Source organism: Antedon bifida, chromosome 11 (assembly GCF_963402885.1).
Source record: "Antedon bifida chromosome 11, ecAntBifi1.1, whole genome shotgun sequence".
In the NCBI taxonomy this organism is placed as follows: Eukaryota; Metazoa; Echinodermata; class Crinoidea; order Comatulida; family Antedonidae; genus Antedon; species Antedon bifida.
The window spans coordinates 14,897,598-14,925,068 of record NC_136236.1 but is presented as its reverse complement, the minus strand read 5'-3'; the positions used below and the strand labels follow the sequence as shown (position 1 = coordinate 14,925,068).

Below are 27,471 nucleotides of genomic sequence, written 5' to 3'. Positions count from 1 at the left end.
CATTTCACTACCATCATAGGCACACCACACTAGTTTGGTAGTGTAGACAGAGCTTAAGATCAACTTATCCAAATCATAGAAAGAAAATAAAAGAACTGATTGCACAAGATAAAGATCTGCTATTCATTACAACATGTAGAACAACATGGGAGAATGACCACTCGTCAAATCTCAAAAGGAAATCTTCACATTCCTAAACCTACTCTTGAAATTTCAAACTCTCTTTCAGTTACAAGGCCCCTCATTTCTATAATGATCTTCCTCTATCTATCCGCAATTCCTTATCCTTTTCCTCTTTCAAAACTAGACTTATGACTTTTCTCAAAACTATGTAATCCTTTTCCTGATGTTTATTGTAAAATAGCAGATCTAAATTTTTATTTATATATATACATTTTATATTTTGCTTAATTTAACATTTCAGTTATTTTCTATTTTTCAAATTTTCTTATTATTTTTAGTCTTATGTAATTAATTTTATTTTTTTCTTTTACTTTCTGTTCTTGTTGTTTTTTGTATATTGTATCTGTTCTGAGGGTCCCAAATGATCAGCAAATGCTGGATGGATCACCCTCATTAAATATGGTTAAAATAAAAAATAAATAAATGTATGGTCTGCTCATGTCGCCCATATAAACAATGTTTGAAAAAAACAGTATGTTGTCCAATTTGTAATAACACGAACATCCTGATTATGGGTTTATTGAATGAAATATAAGATTTTCCTTCTATAAAGTCATGATTATACAAATGCGAGTATCGATATAGTTAACTTCAATTATTGAGACATGGAATGAATAAAAACCAAATCTACCTTTAACTAAGCTTATAACAAGTTACTATTTGTTGGAATGTGTTGGTTTATAATTGGTGTACGTTTGGAATGTATAAACACGGATAAATTAGTATGGTAAATAATCTCTTTTGCTTGATTAATTCCAACAAGGAGTGTGCGTTTTCTTTAGACCTACGTTGTTTCTTTTGACAGCCACCAGTAAACGGGTGCATAAAGACGTTTATCATGCGTGCTCATATTAAGTGTTTTCAATTTTCCGGTTGAAATAGGCCATATGTTGGTATGAATACATTGGAATGTGATTATATTTAGTTAGATAGTAATTTAATTTCGGTCAATTAATTCACAATTCATATCTGACTGTTTTCATTTGCCACACCTTAGCCTATATTTAATATAGGCTAGTAGATCTTGCCCAATCTGACTTAACCGTGTATTGAATACTCATACTGGATAAAAACAAGAACAAGACACGTTTGGAAGAATTACTTTTAACATTCAAATTTGACCAAATTTGAAAATGTTGGCCTACCACCCAACTAAAATAGTCTATGTATTCAGAAACTGTGTTTCACCCTACACTGTGAAAGCAGTCGTCTTTAAAAATGGACGCGTCACTGTAGAGAAAATGCTATAAACCTTGGTTCCCACTAAAGACGCAACGCAAGTGCGTAACGCAACATAAATGATTTGACCAATCACAAGCAATGAACATTCAAACTGTCGCTTGTCATTGGTTCAATCGCTTACGTCCTTGCATTGCGTCTCTAGTGTGAACCACGCTTTAATACGCAACGCAAGGAAGTAAAGCGCAGCGCAAGGAATTTGACCCAACCACGACGTACAGTAATGTAATTGGGTATAAACTCACTTGCGTTGTGCTTACGTCATTGTGTTGCGTCTACCAAGTGGGAACCAAGCTTAAATGTGTTCATGGCACTGTCTGTAACGCGGAGTACCAAGTTGTCTACACTCAACATAATTGGATTTTTAATGTTAACTTGTTTACAGTGACAAACGTAAACATGTTATGTATATTATACAATTAATATATAATCTAGCCTATGTACTAAAATGATACAGTAGTGCGGCGCGGATTCGCCTGTACAACGTATTCTAAAGCTCTGTCTACACTATCAAACTAGTTTGACAAAAAAATGTCATGTGCCCAAATATGGTAGTAATATGACATCATCATGTCCATAATATGGGCACATCATTTTTGTAACAAAGTTTGATAGTGAAGACAGAGCTTTAGAGTTCAAGTTTGTTAGCGAGCAATTTTTGTTTCCTTTTTCGTTTTATTTTTCAATTTTTGGAACTGTCATGTTAAACACTATGGGAAACGTTCACATACCTGTTGGTAATATAAGTTATTCTTTTGTTTGGAATGCTGAAAGAAATCTTCCGGATAATTTAAACTAAAAATATTGTTATTGAAACCACTACTTGTAGATAACAATGATGCAGCAGATTATTACATTTTATACATAGGTAAACAGCCAAGTTTAGTTTGTTACGTAGACACTAATAACTCAATAAACATACCTATTCAATAATAGAATCACCTGCCAAGAAACATATATAATATACGTGCGTAAGAAGTTTCAACGCTTTAGCATATTTTTACTTCGTGATAGCAATAAGCAGACGCTTAGTGAAACAATAACAAGTAAAGATGAACCGAGTCGCAGTCGTTATCTTGGCTGTGGCAGTGATTGCCACACTCATCGAAGCAAGACCAAATCTTGCTAACAAGTTGACGGTGAGTTATCCTCCTATTTTTACCGTTAGTGGGAGTATCTTTTCTGTCTTTTTTATTTGTTTTTTTGTATTATATGCCTACTGTTATTCATTACATCGTGATGTAAATATAAACATGGATAATTTTCCTCTATCATCTAAACAAATCTCCTTTTTCACACTAGCTATCTGCTGATTGTTAAAAGCGCTATATTGATATGACTACATCAATAACATAGTTTCTAGTGTATTGCTTGTAATCTTGTTTTGTACTTTTTTACTTTGAACAAATAAAAAAATAAATGAATGAACAACTTCCGAAACCTTTATTTTAAGCAGCGCCTGAAGACAGATAAAGTTATAATGCGAAATATGTCTACCCAAAATCTGTTTAGTACTTGTTTATTTTGGTTGGGTTATTGAATTTACTTCCAATCAAACCGATCGTCGTGCTGTCTTTAGAAGTTAAAAAATATTTCTTGGAGTTCTATTAAATAACGTTTTAAATCATCAAAGTAATATTGATACTAAACATACTAATACGTGATTTAGAAGAAACAAACGGGAAGCTTCGATTATATTCCGTACTATGATAGTTTGGTTCATCGGGTGCACTCGGTAGTGTTTAATATACACCGAGTGTAACCGATGGAGGAACTCTCACGGAAAGAAAAATTACAAACTAGAAAGGTACAATGAGGCATTCTATATACAGGTGTAAACTGTCATTCCACTCAAAGAAAACCCAAATTTATGACTGCTTCTCTTTCGGGAGGGTATACTGTATTTACAAAAAGATTTTATAAAATAAAACAAACTAAATATGCTTATATTTTTGAGGCATTCTATATACAGGTGTAAACTGTCATTCCACTCAAAGAAAACCCAAATTTGTGACTGCTTCTCTTTCGGGAGGGTATACTGTATTTACAAAAAGATTTTATAAAATAAAACAAACTAAATATGCTTATATTTTTGTTTTCAGAGTAAACGTGGGAAGAAATTACTAGAAAGTAAGTTTTAACCAAAATGGCACCGTTATCTTAAGGTTAATGTTCATTAAACAACCTATTAATATTTGAATAAATCACAAGACTCTCTAATGGTAAAACTGTAACATCAGTATTTACCTGTATAAAAATGTAAGACCGTATTTCGTTGCAGCGATGATGTTATTCGGCGTAACAACAAACATTTTTGCTAACATTTTGTCATAAAACATAAAGTTTTCTTTTAATGTTGCTATGCTTTCGAAAGTTCGGCAACATTATTTTACATTACTTTAATCAATAATTAATCAATACAAACGTTAGAAAAGCTCTTGAAAACCAGTAAAAGCAGCAACTGATGTAAACTACATTTAAATAAATATTGTTATTGTTTTTTTTATAGTTTCTCAGAGAAAGAAAGAATGTAAGTATACAAAAATAGTTACCTTCAATTCAGTTTGCATTGAAGAATGCACCAATAATGATTTTCAAAAGCAGCATAAAACTGAATTAGTTAAAGACATATACAATCTTGTTATATTATTATTAATTGTTAATATTTTTTATTTTGTTAGAATAATAATTACTAATTTCGCTAAACTAAACAATGAATTTTCTTCACGTTTCTTGAATGCTATAAATTTTTCTGATACGTATTGATTTGATTAATTTTTTTTTTAACTTAAAGTAGCCGAGAAAAAAGATTTTTGTGAGTATATCTTCTTTTTATTTATTGCTCTTATACAATACTCAAAAACCAGAATAAAAACACAACAAACATACAAAAATTCACATTAAAAAACAATAATAAGCTTTATTTATTCATGAACACTTAACTCAACTAAAAGTTGTTTTTCAGTATGTAATAGAATGGCATACATCAACTTTTTGCGCTCGTATTTTAACGTACGTACGTGCATGTTGGGTTTGCGTGGATTTTAAAAATTTAAATGTCAGTGAAATTTTATTTGATCACAAAGTTCATTTTTACTGGAAGTCTTTTTAGACGGCCCTTGACAAACGTTCGAATTTCCACGCCAAGCCGTGAAACCCCCAGGACTTACGATACAAATTATGATAACATGTTTTGATTATGAAATTTGAAATTGAAGTTGATTATGATTATTTTCACAGGGAGCGATGAAGACTTCAATCTTGGTAAGTCTTTAACACATTTTCACAATGTTTATTTAAATATATATAAAATAGTCTAAAAGAATGCACAATGATAAAGTTACTTTAAAATAAAACGTGTTTTATATTATTTCCGAAGATGACGAAAAATAAGTTTGTTAACTCAAATTTCATAGTGATAAAAAATTATAATAATTAACCTGCAAGTAATGCTACCGTATTGTCGAATAGAATGAAAATTATAAATATTGTGGAATGATGAATTTTTTTTAAAGTAAAATGTTCTTCCTAGATGGCGTATGGTATAACAATCACAAACAATTTCATGCGAAATAGGCCTAAACACAATTAGGCCTAAACATTAAAAAAATATATTGTTAATAATAACTTACTTCGTATACCATATCCATAGAGTTATTTTTTTATTATCAAACTCATTCCAAAATTTTGGGATATTGTTGGATAACGTTTTTAAATTTAAACTTTTCAATATTTTCTGGTATTATACGGTAATTAATATTTAATTGTGTTATCGACAAAACAAACTTTTTTCTATGCTTATACTTTTTAAATAAAAAATCCAATACTGTTCAATCGAATTAAAAGATGGGCCATATATAACGATTATACAATAATTATAAAACGTAATGATAAAAGTTAATTTGAATTGTTTATGATTATTTTCACAGGAGGGTTTTTCAGTAATTCCGGTAAGTCAGATTTTTAATGTATCTAAATTAGGCCTATCTATAAAAATAACCACAAAAGCGACATTTAGCATGGTTGTAAACTAAAAGTTGATGTCCAATCACTGCCAGACACATTCTTTGTAAATGATCGGGTTAACGATACATTCACCCACGGAAATGGAAGAAACTATGATTACTTTCACATATTTTCCGTCGCATATGTCATAATGTAGCTTAAGCAAAAACAAAAATAACATGTTAGTATCCTATTTTTATGCATAATTATTAGGATATATTGAGAGTAAAATTATTTATTTAGGTTCTTTCAAATATGTTTGAACTGTCAATAACTTACTAAGATTAGTTGTATGTACTTAATTATGTTTAACTACTGTGGAGTAACTATGCGTCAGGGAGTAATTTGTAAATACATTGAGAACAAGTTGTTCTTGGGTTGGACGCGAACCCATGACCTCAAGTGTTCTCAATGTACTTAGTATGTATTTCAATGTTTATTGAGAGACCCTCTAATAAATTTATCAGCATCTTTCAATTTGTTTAATAATAATAATATCCTGGATTTATATAGCGATATATATATTTAAAAAAACAAATCGAAGTAAGGGGATACGCATTCGTCGCTACCCAGGGATCGGTCTAATTGAACCCCGTTTAAAGGACCTGGATCTAGATTAGAATAAAGATCGTTTTGAGCCAAATCAGTAAAGTAACAGTAAAACTGTACATAGAGTTAATTTTTACTAATTATTTACATAAAGACTACTGTTGCACACATAATTGTAGCACGCAGACGGCTATGTTCGTTATAACATTCCTATCAATTGACTTTTCAGTGACGTGCATCCATTAGATTATAATCGTGTTATATACTAATTAATAAATAATTATTTTTGTATTTCAACAACTGGTAAAAAGGTATAAAAAAAAAAGTTACTTTTAATCCACATAGAATATTATCATAATTTTAATGTTAGTTAATGTTTTCTTTTTACAGATCAGAACAAGAGGGATGCTGGTAGGTTCACCGCGTTTATGAATATAAACTATTTTTCCTCCATGTTATTATGTAATACATCAATCGAATCAAAATCTGTATAACTATTGAAGACAAAAATATTTTGCTCCAGTATTTTTTACTGTCCTAGTCAAACATTACCGAAATTTATTTAAACTTCAGAAAATAAAAAAAAGTAACAGATTACTCATTCACGATAAATATATACTATTATTTTCATGTTGTATAATTGCTATGTCAACTGATAATATAAACAATAATGAAATATAAATTAGATCGTTAAAACTAATGCAATATTTATCATAATTCATAATCAGTAAATGATAATAATTCATTTTGAATCTTTTTTTATATACGAGAACACTTAAACTGTATGAGGCGTATAATAATGATTACAATTGTTTACAGCCAGCAGCGGCAGCGACAGCAGCGGCAGCGACAGCAGTGACAGCGGCAGCAACAGCGTTTGTAAGTTGACATTTTTTACTGTTCTTCTTTACATGAGCCGCTTCCTAACTTATTATCTGAAACATATTTTACCAACTGATAAAAAAAAATTGCTTATAAGTGTAATTTTTAAAATGTTGTGGGGAAAGCATCATTATGTTTGAATATAATAAATAATACAGGCTGAATAAATTGAAATAAAATAAATTTGTTTATATTAGATTAATCGTGTTATGTTGTTCAATACGACCATAACTTATTATCATTTTTCCTCTATGTTATTATGTTATGTAATACATCTATCGAATCAAAATTTGTTAAACCATTGAGAAAAAAATATTTGTTTTTTCTCCATGGTAAACGCAACGTGAACAATTATGGATGAATCTTCGAACTGTTTTACCGAAAAATTACATAATAATTTATAATAATCAGAAAATCATATAATCGTCCAAACAATTAATTACAGATTAGTTATGCGTCATAATAAATAGATGCAATTGTTTCATGTTGTATATTGATCTGTCAACTGATGAGTAAATAATAATGAAATATCATTAGTTTTTCAAGGGGCAAGTCTAGGATAGCTTAAGCAAAATACATTACGCAAATGAGCCAGTTGAACCCCTCATATTAAATAAAAACATAAAAATGGGAAACAAAAGTAATTAATAAATAAATTTTAAAAATGTAATTTCTGACTTTGTACTATTCCGTCATTGTTCTTGAAAATGGATCCATTGGTTTTTTTAAATTATATTGTAGGCCTAAATGTTTCGTATTATTATATTTATGAAATCAAAATCTGATAAAATTGGTTTATGATTTTACAGAAAATACTTTGAGGCAGTCGCGAAGTCAGCCATGGTATTTTTGAAAACATTTTTGTGGCACTTTCGCGAATAATTACAACGTTCGATAATTTATATGAGTTTCCATTACTTATCAAACCGGCGCCGTGTGAATGCATTTTGCTATTTATTTAAAAAATATTATATTTATTAATATATGTTATACTATTTTTGGTTCGTTAGAAAATTCCCATTTGTATTAAAATTGTTATTATCGTTTTGTTTTAGCTTTTCAGAACAAGAAAGAACGTAAGTATAAGAAAATGATTTACCTTCAATAATTCAGGTTGCATATTGTTTACAGTGACAGTAAATCCAGATACTTGAAAAAGCATCAATATAATTTTAAAAAGCTAGCAAAACTGAGACATGCGTATAAAATCTTTCATTAGAGCGGCATAAAGCCTATTGCTAATTTTATTTTTATTTGATTAATAATTTTAATTACCAGTTTTACTGTTAAAAACATTTATATACATTGTCTTCACGTTTTTCAAAGCTGAAATTGACGGTACATTATATTTTTACGTAATAAAAAAGAGTCATTAATATATATTTTTTACATACAGTAGCCGAGGACAAGAAGACCTGTAAGTATAGTCTATTTTATTGTGGCTTTATATAGACATTAAAACTTTGTTTGAATGTAAAATTTTTGTAGGCCTAAAATTTTAAACTAAATTTTGAACTAAATATAGACTGCTATACCAAGTGATAAAAGTTAACTTGAATTAACAGTATAGGCCTACTCTATGATTACTTTCACAGTGTTTACCTTGTGTTACTCTTATACATTAGAGTAAGCAAAAACAAATAAAAATTATTATAGATAATACAAGGTTCTTTCAAAGATGATAACATTATCGAGAGGTTTATTATGTATTATTAAGGAGTGTTTATTTGGAAAATCGCTAGTAAATTCTATGCTTATGCCTATAATTTTACTTTCACATGGTCGTCATCCTGTTCTTAGTATTTTAAGTCATGTTTTAAGGGTCTTTCATACCTATTTCGGCACAGTTCCGATAAGTATTTCACGCATATCCATACTGTAGTGTAAGCAATACAAAATGAAATGTAACTATCTCGTATGCCTAGTATTATAGATAAAAAAGTTTAAAACGAAATGTCAAGTATCCTATTAATATTATCGACGGGCCTCATTCATTGAAATATTAAATGAATTGAAAGTGATAAAAGTTAATTTGTAATAAATGTTGTTTATATTATTTTCACAGTGGGCTTGGTGTGGTGGTGTAAGTATTTCACGCATTTCCATACTGTAGAGTAAGCAATACGAAATGTAACTATCTCTTATGCCTATTATTATAGATAACAACGTTTAAAACGTAATGTCGAGTATCCTATTATTATTATTATTGAGGGGCATATTCATTGAAATAGAAAATGAATTGAAAGTGATAAAAGTTAATTTGTAATAAATGTTGTTTATATTACTTTCACAGTTGACTCGTACTTGCCGTCCTCGTGGTTCTGTAAGTATTTCACGCATTTCCATACTGTAGTGTAAGCAATATGAAATGTTATTGTAACTATCTCTTAGGACTATGCCTATTATAGATAAAAAAAAGTTTAAAACGAAATAAAATGTTGAGTATCCTATTATTATTATTATTGAGGGGCCTATTCATTGAAATAAAAAAATATTGAAAGTGATATGTAACTATCTCTTATGCCTATTATAGATAAAAAAAAAGAGTTTAAAACGAAATGTCGAGTATCCTATTATTATTGAGAGGCCGATTCATTGAAATAAAAAATGAATTGAAAGTGATAAAAGATAATTTGTAATAAATGTCGTTTATATTCCTTTCACAGCGTACTCGTCGTACTCGTCGTACTCGTCGTACCCGTGGTACCCGTCGTGTAAGTATTTCACGCATTTCCATACTGTAGTGTAAGCAATACGAAATGAAATGTTTCTATCTGTTATGCCTATTATAGATAAAAAAAAGTTTAAAACGAAATGTCGAATAGCCTATTATTATTAAGGGGTCTATTCATTGAAATAGAAAATGAATATGAAACATAAAACTATGGAAAAAATTGAATGATAAATGTTAATTTTAAACAAAAGTTTATTATGTTATATACATGATAATGTAATAGCATAGCATGTCAATACGTGAACGTGATTGGTCGAAATGGCATCACTACTATTTCATTTATACACGTTTACACAGTAGAAACATTATGTGTATAATTCTCTTTCGAACCACAAAGATTACATAACGGTGATATATATACGGAAATTACTTTTTATATTATCATTATCGACAAAAAAAGATAACTTATACCAGTATTCACACTTCCCTACTTGTAACAATGGATATCATGCGACTTTCAAATCGCTGTATCTATTGCATTTTGTTTTCTGGAAGATATTAATCAAATTTTATGATATATTTTTTTAAATTTTATAGTTTTAGACTTTTTTTACAAATTATTATTATTATCTTTCTTTTTAAATGAGCCGCTTTTCCAAATTATTACCCGAAACATCAATATTTTTCACAAATTGCTAGATATGCTGCCTGTTAACGAAAAAAATGTTGCATAATATTGTTGATTTATAATAATTATTTTTGTATTCCACTAACTGGTAAAAAAGTTTCAAAAAAGTTCTCATTTTAATCCTAATCGTCCAATCAAATTAAAGATTACTCATACATTCTTGTAATGATGTTGTAATCAAATTACAAGCTACGCATGCGCCGTATAAAAGATACTATAATAATAATCATGTTTATCTTGTAATTTCTATTTTATAGATGATGTAAACAAGAAGGAGGAAGGTAAGAGAACATGTTCACTTGAATATTTTAATATAGGGTTGGGTTGACCAAGTTTGTCCAATATAATGCACCTATAAAGATTGGTTTATGGTTGTACCAAAAAAATATAAATATTTTGAAATCGTCCGTAGGCCTATTTATATATTAGTCAAAGTTGACACCTTTTGACTGCTCTTTAACGCTTTAATTTGCCTATACGCAATACGGTAATGATTGACTTTATTATAACTCATTGCTAATGTTGAACAAGTGTAATTCAATATATTTCCGTAATACCATTACAGTATTAAGTTTTACTATAATAAATAATACTGGTTTAGTACTGTAATAATAATTTTTTTTAAATCAAATCAATAAAATATAAAATAAATCAGAACAGAACAAGAGGGCTGCTGGTAGGTTCACCGCGTTTATGAATATAAACTATTTTTCCTCCATGTTATTATGTAATACATCTATCGAATCAAAATCTGTAGAACTATTGAAGACAAAAATATTTTGCTCCAGTATTTTTTACTGTCCTAGTCAAACATTACCGGAATTTATTTAAACTTCAGAAAATAAAAAAAAGTAACAGATTACTCATTCATGATAAATATATACTATTATTTTCATGTTGTATAATTGCTCTGTCAACTGATAATGTAAACAATAATGAAATATAAATTAGATCGTTAAAACTAATGCAATATTTATCATAATTCATAATCAGTAAATGATAATACTTCATTTTGACTCTTTTTTTATATACGAGAAAACTTAAACTGTATGAGGCGTATAATAATGATTGCACTTTTGTTTACAGGCAGCGGCGGCAGCAGCGATGGTAAGTTGACGTTTTTTTTTACTGTTTTTCTTTACATGAGCCGCTTCCTAACTTTATTAGCCAAAACATATTTCGGTTTTGTCTTTTTTCACTTATATTTTGCAATTTCTATTATAATAGATTATAATCGTGTTATGTTGTCCAATATGACCATTACGTATTATTATTTTCCTCCATGTTATTATGTAATATCTATCGAATAAAAACCCGGGAGGGAAAAATATTAAAAAAATGTTTCTTCTATGGTAAACGTAAAAGTAATTTGACCAATCATTGATGGATCTTCGGACTGTCCCTTGTGATTGGTGAATTCACTTACGCGCATGCTCAAGCGTAAGTGTAATTCAATATATTTCCGTAATACCATTACAGTATTAAGTTTTACTATAATAAATAATACTGGTTTAGTACTGTAATAATAATTTTTAAAAAATCAAATCAATAAAATATAAAATAAATCACTACAGAACAAGAGGGCTGCTGGTAGGTTCACCGCGTTTATGAATATAAACTATTTTTCCTCCATGTTATTATGTAATACATCTATCGAATAAAAATCTGTTAAACTATTGAAGACAAAAATATTTTGCTCCAGTATTTTTTACTGTCCTAGTCAAACATTACCGGAATTTATTTAAACTTCAGAAAATAAAAAAAAGTAACAGATTACTCATTCATGATAAATATATACTATTATTTTCATGTTGTATAATTGCTCTGTCAACTGATAATATAAACAATAATGAAATATCATTAGTTTGTCAATACTCATGTAATATTTATCATAATTCATAATCAGTAAAATGATAATAATTCACTTTGAATCTTTTTTATATACGAGAAAACTTAAACTGCATAAGGCATTATGGTAATGATTACAATTTTGTTTACAGATATCAGCAGCAGCAGCGTTTGTAAGTTGACGTTTTTTACTGTTCTTCTTTACATGAGCCGCTTCATAACTTATTATCTTAAACATATTTTACCAACTGATAAAAAAAAAGTGTATGTATAAAATGGTGTGAGGAAAGCATCATTATGTTTAAATATAATAAATAATACAGGCTAAATAAATTAAAATAAAATAAATTGTAGGCCTATTATATTGTAAACAAGTTATTAGAAAAATCCCAGATTTATTAACTTTAACTATATACAAACTTAAAACTTAACAGATTTTAAAGAAACCCTATTATTAAATCCAATTATGCGCATGCGTCATATAATAAATACTGTTATAATCATGTTATCTTATAATGTTTCTTTTAGTTGATGTGAACAAGAAAGAGGATGGTAAGAGAAATTGTCATTGTCATTTTAAACATTTAATCCAAAACGTTCAATATCAAAACCGGTTAAAAATAGGGTTTTTTTTTTACCGAAAAAAAAATCAATACTAATGCAATTCTTTACCATATATTATCTTTACCTCGGATATCGCGGTATCTATTGTATTTTGTTTTCTGGAAGACGTTGATTAAATTTTATGATATATGTCTGCAGATTGGATATTACGCTCCTCTACTTTCTGCTATATGCATATATAGTATGTTGTTTTGTAGAGCACTCTTCATTTCGAAACGATGCATTTTTGTTGTGAATACTATTAGCATTTTGCAAAGCACGCTCGTTGAGCTTGTGCACTCTTTGTGTTCATAATCAGTGTACCATGTCCCGCATACCTGGCTCAGCCTATATTGTGCCAGTTCTGCGGTACATTTCATTTCGAAACCTGAGCTGCACTGACGAGATCTAATGAGATCGAAACAGTACTGTCTGCAGATTGGATATATATATATATATATATATATATATATATATATATATATATATATATAAATCCAAAGGCAAATTACTGAAAAAAATGACAATGCTGTGGGTATCAGTGGCTGGATCTCAATGGAGATACAAAAAAAAAAGCGAAAAGCTAAATCAAAACGATAAAGTAAACAGCCAGAAAAGTTAGCAGAGCTTTCGGGCAACACTAGCCCTTCATCAGTGCAAGTGAGGGAATTTGGATAAAGTAATTTGGTAAAGTTATCCAAAGTACCCTCAATAATTACAGCAAAATCAGATCAAAATTGATACAAACAGTAGAAAATATATATAAATCCAAAGGCAAATTACTGTAAAATGACAATGCTGTGAGTATTAATACATTTAAAATATAACACAATTATGCTTGAACTTGAAACCCAGAAATGTGTGGATACAAAATAATTGTCTGTATCTTTTATATACGAGAAAACTTAAACTGCATAAGGCATTATGGTAATGATTACACTTTTGTTTACAGGTGAAAGCTACAGCATCTATAGTAAGTTGACGTTTTTTACTGTTCTTCTTTTCATGAGCAGCTTCCTAACTTATTATCTGAAACATATTTTATCAACTGATAAAAAAAGTATATTGCTTATAAATGTAATTTTGGGGAAAGCATCATTATATTTGAATATAATAAAATACAGGATGAAATAAAATAAATTTGTTTATATTAGATTAATCGTGTTCTGTTGTTCAATACGACCATAACTTATTATCATTTTTCCTCTATGTTATTATGTTATGTAATATATCTATCCAATCAAAATCTGTTAAACCATGGAGAAAAAAATCTTATGATTGGTGAATTCACTTACGCGCAAGCTCAACGTTTTATCGAAAAATGACATACTAATTAATAAATAATTATTGGTAAAAAGGTTTTTAAAAAAAAGTTACTTTTAATCCACATAGAATATTATCATAATTTTGCGATTTTGCGATTACAGAACTACACGTTGTTAACGTTTCTTTTATTTGATTAAAGTCACGAATCTTATATTTCATTTATACACCCTTCGAAACTCCTAGTCCATGGGAGGTCTTTTGTTATCCAATGAGAAACGTTCGAATATAGACATTCGGTTTTAGGGCCCTGCTTGCAAGTGATTCACTATACGCTCTATGCTTGTACTTTGCAATTTCTAGTATAATAGATTATAATCGTGCGCGTGTTATGTTGTCCAATATGACCATTACGTATTATCATTTTCCTCCATGTTATTATGTAATACATCTATCGAATAAAAATCTGTTAAACCATTGAGAAAAAACAAAACTATTTGTTTTTTCTCCATGGTAAACGCAACAGGCGAGCAATTTGAACATTATTATGGATGGATCTTCGAACTGTGATTTGTGAATTCACTTACACACATGCTAAAGCTTTAAAGTTTTAGCGAAAAATTACATAATAATTTATAATAATCAGAAAATCAAATAATCGTCCAATCAAATTACAGATTAGTCATGCGTCATAATAAATATATACAATTATGTTCATGTTGTATATTGCTCTGTCAACTGATTTAATGTAAACAATAATGAAATATCATTAGTTTGTCAATACTAATGCAATATTTATTATAATTCATAATCAGTAAATGAACAGAAGTCTGTTTCTCTTATATACGAGAAAACTTAAACTGCATAAGGCATTATGGTAATGATTACACTTTTGTTTACAGGTGAAAGCAGCTACAGCAGCGATGGTAAGTTGACGTTTTTTACTGTTCTTCTTTTCATGAACCGCTTCCTAACCTATTATCTGAAACATATTTTATCAACTGATAAAAAAGTATATTGCTTATAAATGTAATTTTCAAAATGTGGGGAAAGCATAATTATGTTTGAATATAATAAAATACAGGCTGAATAAATTGAAATAAAATACATTTTTTATAGTAGATTAATCGTGTTATGTTCTCTTATATACGAGAAAACTTAAACTGCATAAGGCATTATGGTAATGATTACACTTTTGTTTACAGATGGAAGCGGCAGCAGCGATGGTAAGTTGACGTTTTTTACTGTTCTTCTTTTCATGAACCGCTTCCTAACCTATTATCTGAAACATATTTTATCAACTGATAAAAAAGTATATTGCTTATAAATGTAATTTTCAAAATGTGGGGAAAGCATAATTATGTTTGAATATAATAAAATACAGGCTGAATAAATTGAAATAAAATACATTTTTTTATAGTAGATTAATCGTGTTATGTTGTTCAATACGACCATAACTTATTATCATTTTTCCTCCATGTTATGTTATACATCTATTGAATCAAAATCTGTTAAACCATGGAGGAAAAAATCTTATGATTGGTGAATTCACTTACGCGCAAGCTCAACGTTTTAGAAAATGAATTGAAAGTGATAAAAGTTAATTTGTAATAAATGTTGTTTATATTACTTTCACAGTTGACTCGTACTTGCCGTCCTCGTGGTTCTGTAAGTATTTCACGCATTTCCATACTGTAGTGTAAGCAATATGAAATGTTATTGTAACTATCTCTTAGGACTATGCCTATTATAGATAAAAAAAAGTTTAAAACGAAATAAAATGTTGAGTATCCTATTATTATTATTATTGAGGGGCCTATTCATTGAAATAAAAAAATATTGAAAGTGATATGTAACTATCTCTTATGCCTATTATAGATAAAAAAAAAGAGTTTAAAACGAAATGTCGAGTATCCTATTATTATTGAGAGGCCGATTCATTGAAATAAAAAATGAATTGAAAGTGATAAAAGATAATTTGTAATAAATGTCGTTTATATTCCTTTCACAGCGTACTCGTCGTACTCGTCGTACTCGTCGTACCCGTGGTACCCGTCGTGTAAGTATTTCACGCATTTCCATACTGTAGTGTAAGCAATACGAAATGAAATGTTTCTATCTGTTATGCCTATTATAGATAAAAAAAAGTTTAAAACGAAATGTCGAATAGCCTATTATTATTAAGGGGTCTATTCATTGAAATAGAAAATGAATATGAAACATAAAACTATGGAAAAAATTGAATGATAAATGTTAATTTTAAACAAAAGTTTATTATGTTATATACATGATAATGTAATAGCATAGCATGTCAATACGTGAACGTGATTGGTCGAAATGGCATCACTACTATTTCATTTATACACGTTTACACAGTAGAAACATTATGTGTATAATTCTCTTTCGAACCACAAAGATTACATAACGGTGATATATATACGGAAATTACTTTTTATATTATCATTATCGACAAAAAAAGATAACTTATACCAGTATTCACACTTCCCTACTTGTAACAATGGATATCATGCGACTTTCAAATCGCTGTATCTATTGCATTTTGTTTTCTGGAAGATATTAATCAAATTTTATGATATATTTTTTTAAATTTTATAGTTTTAGACTTTTTTTACAAATTATTATTATTATCTTTCTTTTTAAATGAGCCGCTTTTCCAAATTATTACCCGAAACATCAATATTTTTCACAAATTGCTAGATATGCTGCCTGTTAACGAAAAAAATGTTGCATAATATTGTTGATTTATAATAATTATTTTTGTATTCCACTAACTGGTAAAAAAGTTTCAAAAAAGTTCTCATTTTAATCCTAATCGTCCAATCAAATTAAAGATTACTCATACATTCTTGTAATGATGTTGTAATCAAATTACAAGCTACGCATGCGCCGTATAAAAGATACTATAATAATAATCATGTTTATCTTGTAATTTCTATTTTATAGATGATGTAAACAAGAAGGAGGAAGGTAAGAGAACATGTTCACTTGAATATTTTAATATAGGGTTGGGTTGACCAAGTTTGTCCAATATAATGCACCTATAAAGATTGGTTTATGGTTGTACCAAAAAAATATAAATATTTTGAAATCGTCCGTAGGCCTATTTATATATTAGTCAAAGTTGACACCTTTTGACTGCTCTTTAACGCTTTAATTTGCCTATACGCAATACGGTAATGATTGACTTTATTATAACTCATTGCTAATGTTGAACAAGTGTAATTCAATATATTTCCGTAATACCATTACAGTATTAAGTTTTACTATAATAAATAATACTGGTTTAGTACTGTAATAATAATTTTTTTTAAATCAAATCAATAAAATATAAAATAAATCAGAACAGAACAAGAGGGCTGCTGGTAGGTTCACCGCGTTTATGAATATAAACTATTTTTCCTCCATGTTATTATGTAATACATCTATCGAATCAAAATCTGTAGAACTATTGAAGACAAAAATATTTTGCTCCAGTATTTTTTACTGTCCTAGTCAAACATTACCGGAATTTATTTAAACTTCAGAAAATAAAAAAAAGTAACAGATTACTCATTCATGATAAATATATACTATTATTTTCATGTTGTATAATTGCTCTGTCAACTGATAATGTAAACAATAATGAAATATAAATTAGATCGTTAAAACTAATGCAATATTTATCATAATTCATAATCAGTAAATGATAATACTTCATTTTGACTCTTTTTTTATATACGAGAAAACTTAAACTGTATGAGGCGTATAATAATGATTGCACTTTTGTTTACAGGCAGCGGCGGCAGCAGCGATGGTAAGTTGACGTTTTTTTTTACTGTTTTTCTTTACATGAGCCGCTTCCTAACTTTATTAGCCAAAACATATTTCGGTTTTGTCTTTTTTCACTTATATTTTGCAATTTCTATTATAATAGATTATAATCGTGTTATGTTGTCCAATATGACCATTGCGTATTATTATTTTCCTCCATGTTATTATGTAATATCTATCGAATAAAAACCCGGGAGGGAAAAATATTAAAAAAATGTTTCTTCTATGGTAAACGTAAAAGTAATTTGACCAATCATTGATGGATCTTCGGACTGTCCCTTGTGATTGGTGAATTCACTTACGCGCATGCTCAAGCGTAAGTGTAATTCAATATATTTCCGTAATACCATTACAGTATTAAGTTTTACTATAATAAATAATACTGGTTTAGTACTGTAATAATAATTTTTAAAAAATCAAATCAATAAAATATAAAATAAATCACTACAGAACAAGAGGGCTGCTGGTAGGTTCACCGCGTTTATGAATATAAACTATTTTTCCTCCATGTTATTATGTAATACATCTATCGAATAAAAATCTGTTAAACTATTGAAGACAAAAATATTTTGCTCCAGTATTTTTTACTGTCCTAGTCAAACATTACCGGAATTTATTTAAACTTCAGAAAATAAAAAAAAGTAACAGATTACTCATTCATGATAAATATATACTATTATTTTCATGTTGTATAATTGCTCTGTCAACTGATAATATAAACAATAATGAAATATCATTAGTTTGTCAATACTCATGTAATATTTATCATAATTCATAATCAGTAAAATGATAATAATTCACTTTGAATCTTTTTTATATACGAGAAAACTTAAACTGCATAAGGCATTATGGTAATGATTACAATTTTGTTTACAGATATCAGCAGCAGCAGCGTTTGTAAGTTGACGTTTTTTACTGTTCTTCTTTACATGAGCCGCTTCATAACTTATTATCTTAAACATATTTTACCAACTGATAAAAAAAAAGTGTATGTATAAAATGGTGTGAGGAAAGCATCATTATGTTTAAATATAATAAATAATACAGGCTAAATAAATTAAAATAAAATAAATTGTAGGCCTATTATATTGTAAACAAGTTATTAGAAAAATCCCAGATTTATTAACTTTAACTATATACAAACTTAAAACTTAACAGATTTTAAAGAAACCCTATTATTAAATCCAATTATGCGCATGCGTCATATAATAAATACTGTTATAATCATGTTATCTTATAATGTTTCTTTTAGTTGATGTGAACAAGAAAGAGGATGGTAAGAGAAATTGTCATTGTCATTTTAAACATTTAATCCAAAACGTTCAATATCAAAACCGGTTAAAAATAGGGTTTTTTTTTTACCGAAAAAAAAATCAATACTAATGCAATTCTTTACCATATATTATCTTTACCTCGGATATCGCGGTATCTATTGTATTTTGTTTTCTGGAAGACGTTGATTAAATTTTATGATATATGTCTGCAGATTGGATATTACGCTCCTCTACTTTCTGCTATATGCATATATAGTATGTTGTTTTGTAGAGCACTCTTCATTTCGAAACGATGCATTTTTGTTGTGAATACTATTAGCATTTTGCAAAGCACGCTCGTTGAGCTTGTGCACTCTTTGTGTTCATAATCAGTGTACCATGTCCCGCATACCTGGCTCAGCCTATATTGTGCCAGTTCTGCGGTACATTTCATTTCGAAACCTGAGCTGCACTGACGAGATCTAATGAGATCGAAACAGTACTGTCTGCAGATTGGATATATATATATATATATATATATATATATATATATATATATATATATATAAATCCAAAGGCAAATTACTGAAAAAAATGACAATGCTGTGGGTATCAGTGGCTGGATCTCAATGGAGATACAAAAAAAAAAGCGAAAAGCTAAATCAAAACGATAAAGTAAACAGCCAGAAAAGTTAGCAGAGCTTTCGGGCAACACTAGCCCTTCATCAGTGCAAGTGAGGGAATTTGGATAAAGTAATTTGGTAAAGTTATCCAAAGTACCCTCAATAATTACAGCAAAATCAGATCAAAATTGATACAAACAGTAGAAAATATATATAAATCCAAAGGCAAATTACTGTAAAATGACAATGCTGTGAGTATTAATACATTTAAAATATAACACAATTATGCTTGAACTTGAAACCCAGAAATGTGTGGATACAAAATAATTGTCTGTATCTTTTATATACGAGAAAACTTAAACTGCATAAGGCATTATGGTAATGATTACACTTTTGTTTACAGGTGAAAGCTACAGCATCTATAGTAAGTTGACGTTTTTTACTGTTCTTCTTTTCATGAGCAGCTTCCTAACTTATTATCTGAAACATATTTTATCAACTGATAAAAAAAGTATATTGCTTATAAATGTAATTTTGGGGAAAGCATCATTATATTTGAATATAATAAAATACAGGATGAAATAAAATAAATTTGTTTATATTAGATTAATCGTGTTCTGTTGTTCAATACGACCATAACTTATTATCATTTTTCCTCTATGTTATTATGTTATGTAATATATCTATCCAATCAAAATCTGTTAAACCATGGAGAAAAAAATCTTATGATTGGTGAATTCACTTACGCGCAAGCTCAACGTTTTATCGAAAAATGACATACTAATTAATAAATAATTATTGGTAAAAAGGTTTTTAAAAAAAAGTTACTTTTAATCCACATAGAATATTATCATAATTTTGCGATTTTGCGATTACAGAACTACACGTTGTTAACGTTTCTTTTATTTGATTAAAGTCACGAATCTTATATTTCATTTATACACCCTTCGAAACTCCTAGTCCATGGGAGGTCTTTTGTTATCCAATGAGAAACGTTCGAATATAGACATTCGGTTTTAGGGCCCTGCTTGCAAGTGATTCACTATACGCTCTATGCTTGTACTTTGCAATTTCTAGTATAATAGATTATAATCGTGCGCGTGTTATGTTGTCCAATATGACCATTACGTATTATCATTTTCCTCCATGTTATTATGTAATACATCTATCGAATAAAAATCTGTTAAACCATTGAGAAAAAACAAAACTATTTGTTTTTTCTCCATGGTAAACGCAACAGGCGAGCAATTTGAACATTATTATGGATGGATCTTCGAACTGTGATTTGTGAATTCACTTACACACATGCTAAAGCTTTAAAGTTTTAGCGAAAAATTACATAATAATTTATAATAATCAGAAAATCAAATAATCGTCCAATCAAATTACAGATTAGTCATGCGTCATAATAAATATATACAATTATGTTCATGTTGTATATTGCTCTGTCAACTGATTTAATGTAAACAATAATGAAATATCATTAGTTTGTCAATACTAATGCAATATTTATTATAATTCATAATCAGTAAATGAACAGAAGTCTGTTTCTCTTATATACGAGAAAACTTAAACTGCATAAGGCATTATGGTAATGATTACACTTTTGTTTACAGGTGAAAGCAGCTACAGCAGCGATGGTAAGTTGACGTTTTTTACTGTTCTTCTTTTCATGAACCGCTTCCTAACCTATTATCTGAAACATATTTTATCAACTGATAAAAAAGTATATTGCTTATAAATGTAATTTTCAAAATGTGGGGAAAGCATAATTATGTTTGAATATAATAAAATACAGGCTGAATAAATTGAAATAAAATACATTTTTTATAGTAGATTAATCGTGTTATGTTCTCTTATATACGAGAAAACTTAAACTGCATAAGGCATTATGGTAATGATTACACTTTTGTTTACAGATGGAAGCGGCAGCAGCGATGGTAAGTTGACGTTTTTTACTGTTCTTCTTTTCATGAACCGCTTCCTAACCTATTATCTGAAACATATTTTATCAACTGATAAAAAAGTATATTGCTTATAAATGTAATTTTCAAAATGTGGGGAAAGCATAATTATGTTTGAATATAATAAAATACAGGCTGAATAAATTGAAATAAAATACATTTTTTTATAGTAGATTAATCGTGTTATGTTGTTCAATACGACCATAACTTATTATCATTTTTCCTCCATGTTATGTTATACATCTATTGAATCAAAATCTGTTAAACCATGGAGGAAAAAATCTTATGATTGGTGAATTCACTTACGCGCAAGCTCAACGTTTTATCGAAAAATAATTAATAAATAATTATTGTTGTATTCCAACAACTGGTAAAAAGGTTTAAAAAAAAGTTACTTTTAATCCACATAGAATATTATAATAATATTAATATTATCATAACATTTTTGATAAGAAATAATTTTAAATAAGTTTTTTTATGATTATTTTCACAAGGAACCAGTTACCTTTCGGTAAGTTTTTAACACAACAAAGGTGACATTTTACCATGGTTCTAAAATAACGTACAATGTATAAAATAAAATTGGTTTTATATTATTTTCATAGAATAATTAATTTATGGAATTCAGTCTAATGAGATAAAATTAAAATTATTAACAACCTGCATGGGCGAGTGATCCATATTGTCAAATTATAACGTAGCAATTTTTACCGATTATTTTTTACTAACGGTTCCCTTTCTTATGGGCCCTTTGATAATTGTTTTGGCTTGTGCCACTGTAACCTATGAAATCCCCTGAATTTTCTACACAAATAAACTTGTGAAAAATAATATGTTAACATTTTTAATATGGAATAATTTGAATTACGTTGTTTTATGATTATTTTCACAGGGGACCAGACTCCTGGCGGTAAGTTTTTAACACAACAAAAGTGACATTTTATCATGGTTCTAAAATAACGTACAATGATTTAAAATAAAATAGGGTTTATATTATTTTCATAGAATAAATAATTTATGGAATTCGGCCTAATGAGATAAAATTAAAATTATTAACAACCTGCATGGGTGAGTGATCCATATTGTCAAATTATAACTTAGCAATTTTTACCGATTATTTTTTAATAACGGTTCCCTTTCTTATGGGCCCTTTGATAATTGTTTTGGCTTGTGCCACTGTAACCTATGAAATCCCTTGAATTTTCTACAAAAATAAACTTGTGATAAAAGTTTTGATATGGAACAATTTGAAATAAGTGGTTTTATGATTATTTTCACAGGGCAACAGCCTCCTGTCGGTAAGTTTTTAACACAACAAAAGTGACATTTTACCATGGTTCTAAAAATAACGTACAATGATTTAAAATAAAATAGGGTTTATATTATTTTCATAGAATAAATAATTTATGGAATTCGGCCTAATGAGATAAAATTAAAATTATTAACAACCTGCATGGGCGAGTGATCTATATTGTCAAATTATAACTTAGCAATAATTGTTACCGATTATTTTTTCCAAAAAACCTTTTCTTATGGCCCCTTTGATAATTGTTTTGGCTTGTGCCACTGTAACCTATGAAATCCCTTGAATTTTCTAAACAAATAAACTTGTGAAAAATAATATGTTAACATTTTTGATATGGAATAATTTGAATTACGTTGTTTTATGATTATTTTCACAGGGCAACAGCCTCCTGTCGGTAAGTTTTTAACACAACAAAAGTGACATTTTACCATGGTTCTAAAAATAACGTACAATGATTTAAAATAAAATAAGGTTTATATTATTTTCATAGAATAAATAATTTATGGAATTCGGCCTAATGAGATAAAATTAAAATTATTAACAACCTGCATGTGCGAGTGATCCATATTGTCAAATTATAACTTAGCAATAATTGTTACCGATTATTTTTTCCAAAAAACCTTTTCTTATGGGCCCTTCGATAATTGTTTTGGCTTGTGCCACTGTAACCTATGAAATCCCCTGAATTTTCTACACAAATAAACTTGTGAAAAATAATATGTTAACATTTTTGATATGGAATAATTTGAATTACGTTGTTTTATGATTATTTTCACAGGGGACCAGACTCCTGGCGGTAAGTTTTTAACACAACAAAAGTGACATTTTATCATGGTTCTAAAATAACGTACAATGATTTAAAATAAAATAGGGTTTATATTATTTTCATAGAATAAATAATTTATGGAATTCGGCCTAATGAAATAAAATTAAAATTATTAACAACCTGCATGGGCGAGTGATCCATATTGTCAAATTATAACTTAGCAATTTTTACCGATTATTTTTTACTAACGGTTCCCTTTCTTATGGGCCCTTTGATAATTGTTTTGGCTTGTGCCACTGTAACCTATGAAATCCCCTGAATTTTCTACAAAAATAAACTTGTGATAACATTTTTGATATGGAACAATTTGAAATAAGTGGTTTTATGATTATTTTCACAGTGCAACAGCCTCCTGTCGGTAAGTTTTTAACACAACAAAAGTGACATTTTACCATGGTTCTAAAAATAACGTACAATGATTTAAAATAAAATAGGGTTTATATTATTTTCATAGAATAAATAATTTATGGAATTCGGCCTAATGAGATAAAATTAAAATTATTAACAACCTGCATGGGTGAGTGATCCATATTGTCAAATTATAACTTAGCAATAATTGTTACCGATTATTTTTTCCAAAAAACCTTTTCTTATGGGCCCTTTGATAATTGTTTTGGCTTGTGCCACTGTAACCTATGAAATCCCCTGAATTTTCTACACAAATAAACTTGTGAAAAATAATATGTTAACATTTTTGATATGGAATAATTTGAATTACGTTGTTTTATGATTATTTTCACAGGGGACCAGACTCCTGGCGGTAAGTTTTTAACACAACAAAAGTGACATTTTATCATGGTTCTAAAATAACGTACAATGATTTAAAATAAAATAGGGTTTATATTATTTTCATAGAATAAATAATTTATGGAATTCGGCCTAATGAGATAAAATTAAAATTATTAACAACCTGCATGGGCGAGTGATCCATATTGTCAAATTATAACTTAGCAATTGTTACCGATTATTTTTTACTAATAGTTCCCTTTCTTATGGGCCCTTTGATAATTGTTTTGGGTCTATCGAATAAAAACCTGTTAAACCATGGAAGACAAAAATCTTATGATTGGTGAATTCACTTACGCGCAAGCTCAAGTTTTATCGAAAAATGACATAATAATTAATAACTGTTATTGTTGTATTCCAACAACTGGTAAAAAGGTTTTAAAAAAAGTTATAATAATATTATCATAATATTAATATTTTCCTTTTACAGATCCGAACAAGAGGGATGAAGGAGGTAGGTTCACCGCGTTTATGAATAGATAAACTATATTCCCTCCATGTTATTATGCAATACATCTATCGAATAAAAATCTGTTAAACCATTGAAGACAAAAATATTTTGCTCCAGTATTTTTTACTGTCCTAGTCAAACATTACCGGAATTTATTTAAACTTCAGAAAATAAAAAAAAGTAACAGATTACTCATTCATGATAAATATATACTATTATTTTTATAATGAAAACATTTCTTCTGGTTTCGATTCGTATAATAATATAAGTAGTTCTTTGATAGTAAACCAATAAAACTTGAAGTTGACATATATGGTTTATCTGATAATGATACAGTCAAATAATAATGTTAATAATTGTGTTGAATTGACATTATCATAATATAACCATGTTATTTGTTTTTTTATAGGTGATATGGAGGAGAGGAATGATGGTAGGTTTATGTTTTTTTATTATATAGGCCTAGTTTTAGACGGTTTTTTGTTTTTTTTTCTTATAAATACTATTTGTTACCATGTTGTAAAATTGCTCTTCAACTGATAATGTAAACAAGAATGAAATATTATTAGTTTGTCAATACTAATATTTACCTTAATTATTCAATTAAAAATCTATTCTATTTTATTTCCACAAAATACATACAAGATAATAAATACAATGAAGTAATCATGTGGGGGTAGGGGAATAGAGGGGGTGGAGAGTCATATAAGTTTGACCCAACCCAAATATAACATTAAATACGAAAAAGAAAAAAAATACATAAACTAATAATAAATAAAAGAAAACAAAGCTACAATTTCTATTTAAACCGATCTTAACTGGTCTTATTTAACGTTCATCATAATTCTTGAAAGTAAATAGTTCTTTTATATACTAATTTGAATTTAGAATTTGCAGATGCAGTTTAAATAATGTAGTTGACTATGTTTCATAAAGTAGTTAGTAAATGATTTGGGAGTTTATTATTTTCGTATTTTAACAAAGAAAGCAGATTGAAAATTATGATATCAAATATATTTGTTTTAAATTTAGAAAAGAGTGGTTTGGTATGGGCTCGATAAGTTGATTGAAACAAATACGAAGCGCTTTTTTCTGTAATATAAAAAGATGGTCCAATTTTGTAGTTACCGTAGTAGTCCATGGACATTGGAAATGTTTATTTGTAACAGTTCCCCATAACAAGTTACAATACGATAAATACTGAAGAACCATGGTATTATAATGAAAAAAGAATATTTGTTGTTAAAATATATTTTTCTCATTGCTCCAATATTTCTTGAATTTGAGTTAATTGCTGTTTCCAGTTAAATTGGGTGTCAATTGTGATTCTAAGACAATTTAAATGTTGTTTTTCTTTAATTAAAAGATTATCAATTTTGATTTTTAAATTATTATTATTCCCTCGGACGTGTCTTCTGTCAATTGAGAAATATAAACGTTTGTTTACAGGCAACGTTTCCACTGGCGACGACGCGGATAGTCACGGCAAGTTGAAGTTTTTTTTAAACTCATTTTTATTTTCACGAGCCACTTCTGATATATAAATTGTATTTCACCAATAATAATAAAAATAACTGTAGAACTGTAATTGTCAATATATTTTCGCGATTGTATATTTAGGTTTTTGAATAATATTATAACGTAAAAAAACCAAATAAATCAACATTCCACTTTATATTTTATTTACTCATTTGAATGGTTCCATGATGGTTCCGAAACGTCCATCTTTTTCGTAATTCCGGTTCAGCACTGTAATAATAATTTTGAAATGTTGATTTTACAATTTGTATGCCCACCTCCACCAGCAACAGGTTTCAATTTGTGCAAGTTAAAAATTGTACCTTAAATTGTTTTTATTACTTGGGTAAAATGTTATATATATTTTAAAAATATAGAAACAGAAACAGTTGGCTGAGATTCAATGTTGGTTGACAGCAATTTTTTGTTCGTGAATGTGCGGTCATAATAAATTAGTATTGACCAATCCCGACGCGTTGGATCAGCTGAACTATTGCTTGTGATTGGTCAACTTATATTGCGTTTTGCCTACCTCATTGAGTTGCGTTAACAGATCATCAATTAAAAACATTTTGCTTGGAATTTGTGTCGAATATGACATGAAAAAAGCATCGTGAAAAATAAAATCACTTATATTTTCATTTCAAATTTAAAATAATCCTTTGATTTATTTTGAATTATATAATTAAACATCTTTAATATAAGTTGATTAGGATGTCGATTTTTTTAGGTCGGTAGAAAGTGTTGTCATATTAGGAGGTTACGTTATTTACTTCTTGTATACTTATACTTGTTCTTAATCTACTTTAATAGGCAACAAGAAGACAAAGAAGGTTGCTCGTATGATGGCGGCTAAGAAGATGATGGCGGCCAAAAAGATGATGGCAGCCAAAAAGGCGTTGGCTTCAAAGAACTTGATGAAAGAGTTGGCTAAGAAGCGAGGCATGACTAAAGCCCTCAAGAAAAACTAAAAGGGCAT

The 27,471-nt window shown here is 28.7% G+C and overlaps 1 protein-coding gene across 1 annotated transcript; it reads left to right on the top strand.

Annotated features, from left to right (window-relative positions):
- Nucleotides 1-2,421: 2,421 nt before the first annotated feature.
- On the top strand, nucleotides 2,422-27,463 carry LOC144855220 (uncharacterized). The gene is made up of 39 exons (XM_078713029.1): nucleotides 2,422-2,561; nucleotides 3,525-3,552; nucleotides 3,932-3,952; nucleotides 4,217-4,237; nucleotides 4,663-4,686; nucleotides 5,352-5,372; nucleotides 6,367-6,387; nucleotides 6,796-6,855; nucleotides 7,914-7,934; nucleotides 8,255-8,275; nucleotides 8,924-8,941; nucleotides 9,152-9,181; nucleotides 9,525-9,572; nucleotides 10,478-10,501; nucleotides 11,307-11,327; nucleotides 12,221-12,241; nucleotides 12,597-12,620; nucleotides 13,624-13,644; nucleotides 14,837-14,860; nucleotides 15,140-15,160; nucleotides 15,573-15,602; nucleotides 15,946-15,993; nucleotides 16,899-16,922; nucleotides 17,728-17,748; nucleotides 18,642-18,662; nucleotides 19,018-19,041; nucleotides 20,045-20,065; nucleotides 21,258-21,281; nucleotides 21,561-21,581; nucleotides 22,498-22,515; nucleotides 22,886-22,903; nucleotides 23,288-23,305; nucleotides 23,690-23,707; nucleotides 24,078-24,095; nucleotides 24,480-24,497; nucleotides 24,954-24,977; nucleotides 25,384-25,407; nucleotides 26,424-26,459; nucleotides 27,306-27,463. Exons 1-39 carry the CDS (start codon nucleotides 2,475-2,477, stop codon nucleotides 27,461-27,463), a joined length of 1,161 nt encoding a protein of 386 aa, XP_078569155.1. The 5' UTR covers nucleotides 2,422-2,474.
- The last annotated feature ends 8 nt before the right edge of the window (nucleotides 27,464-27,471 follow it).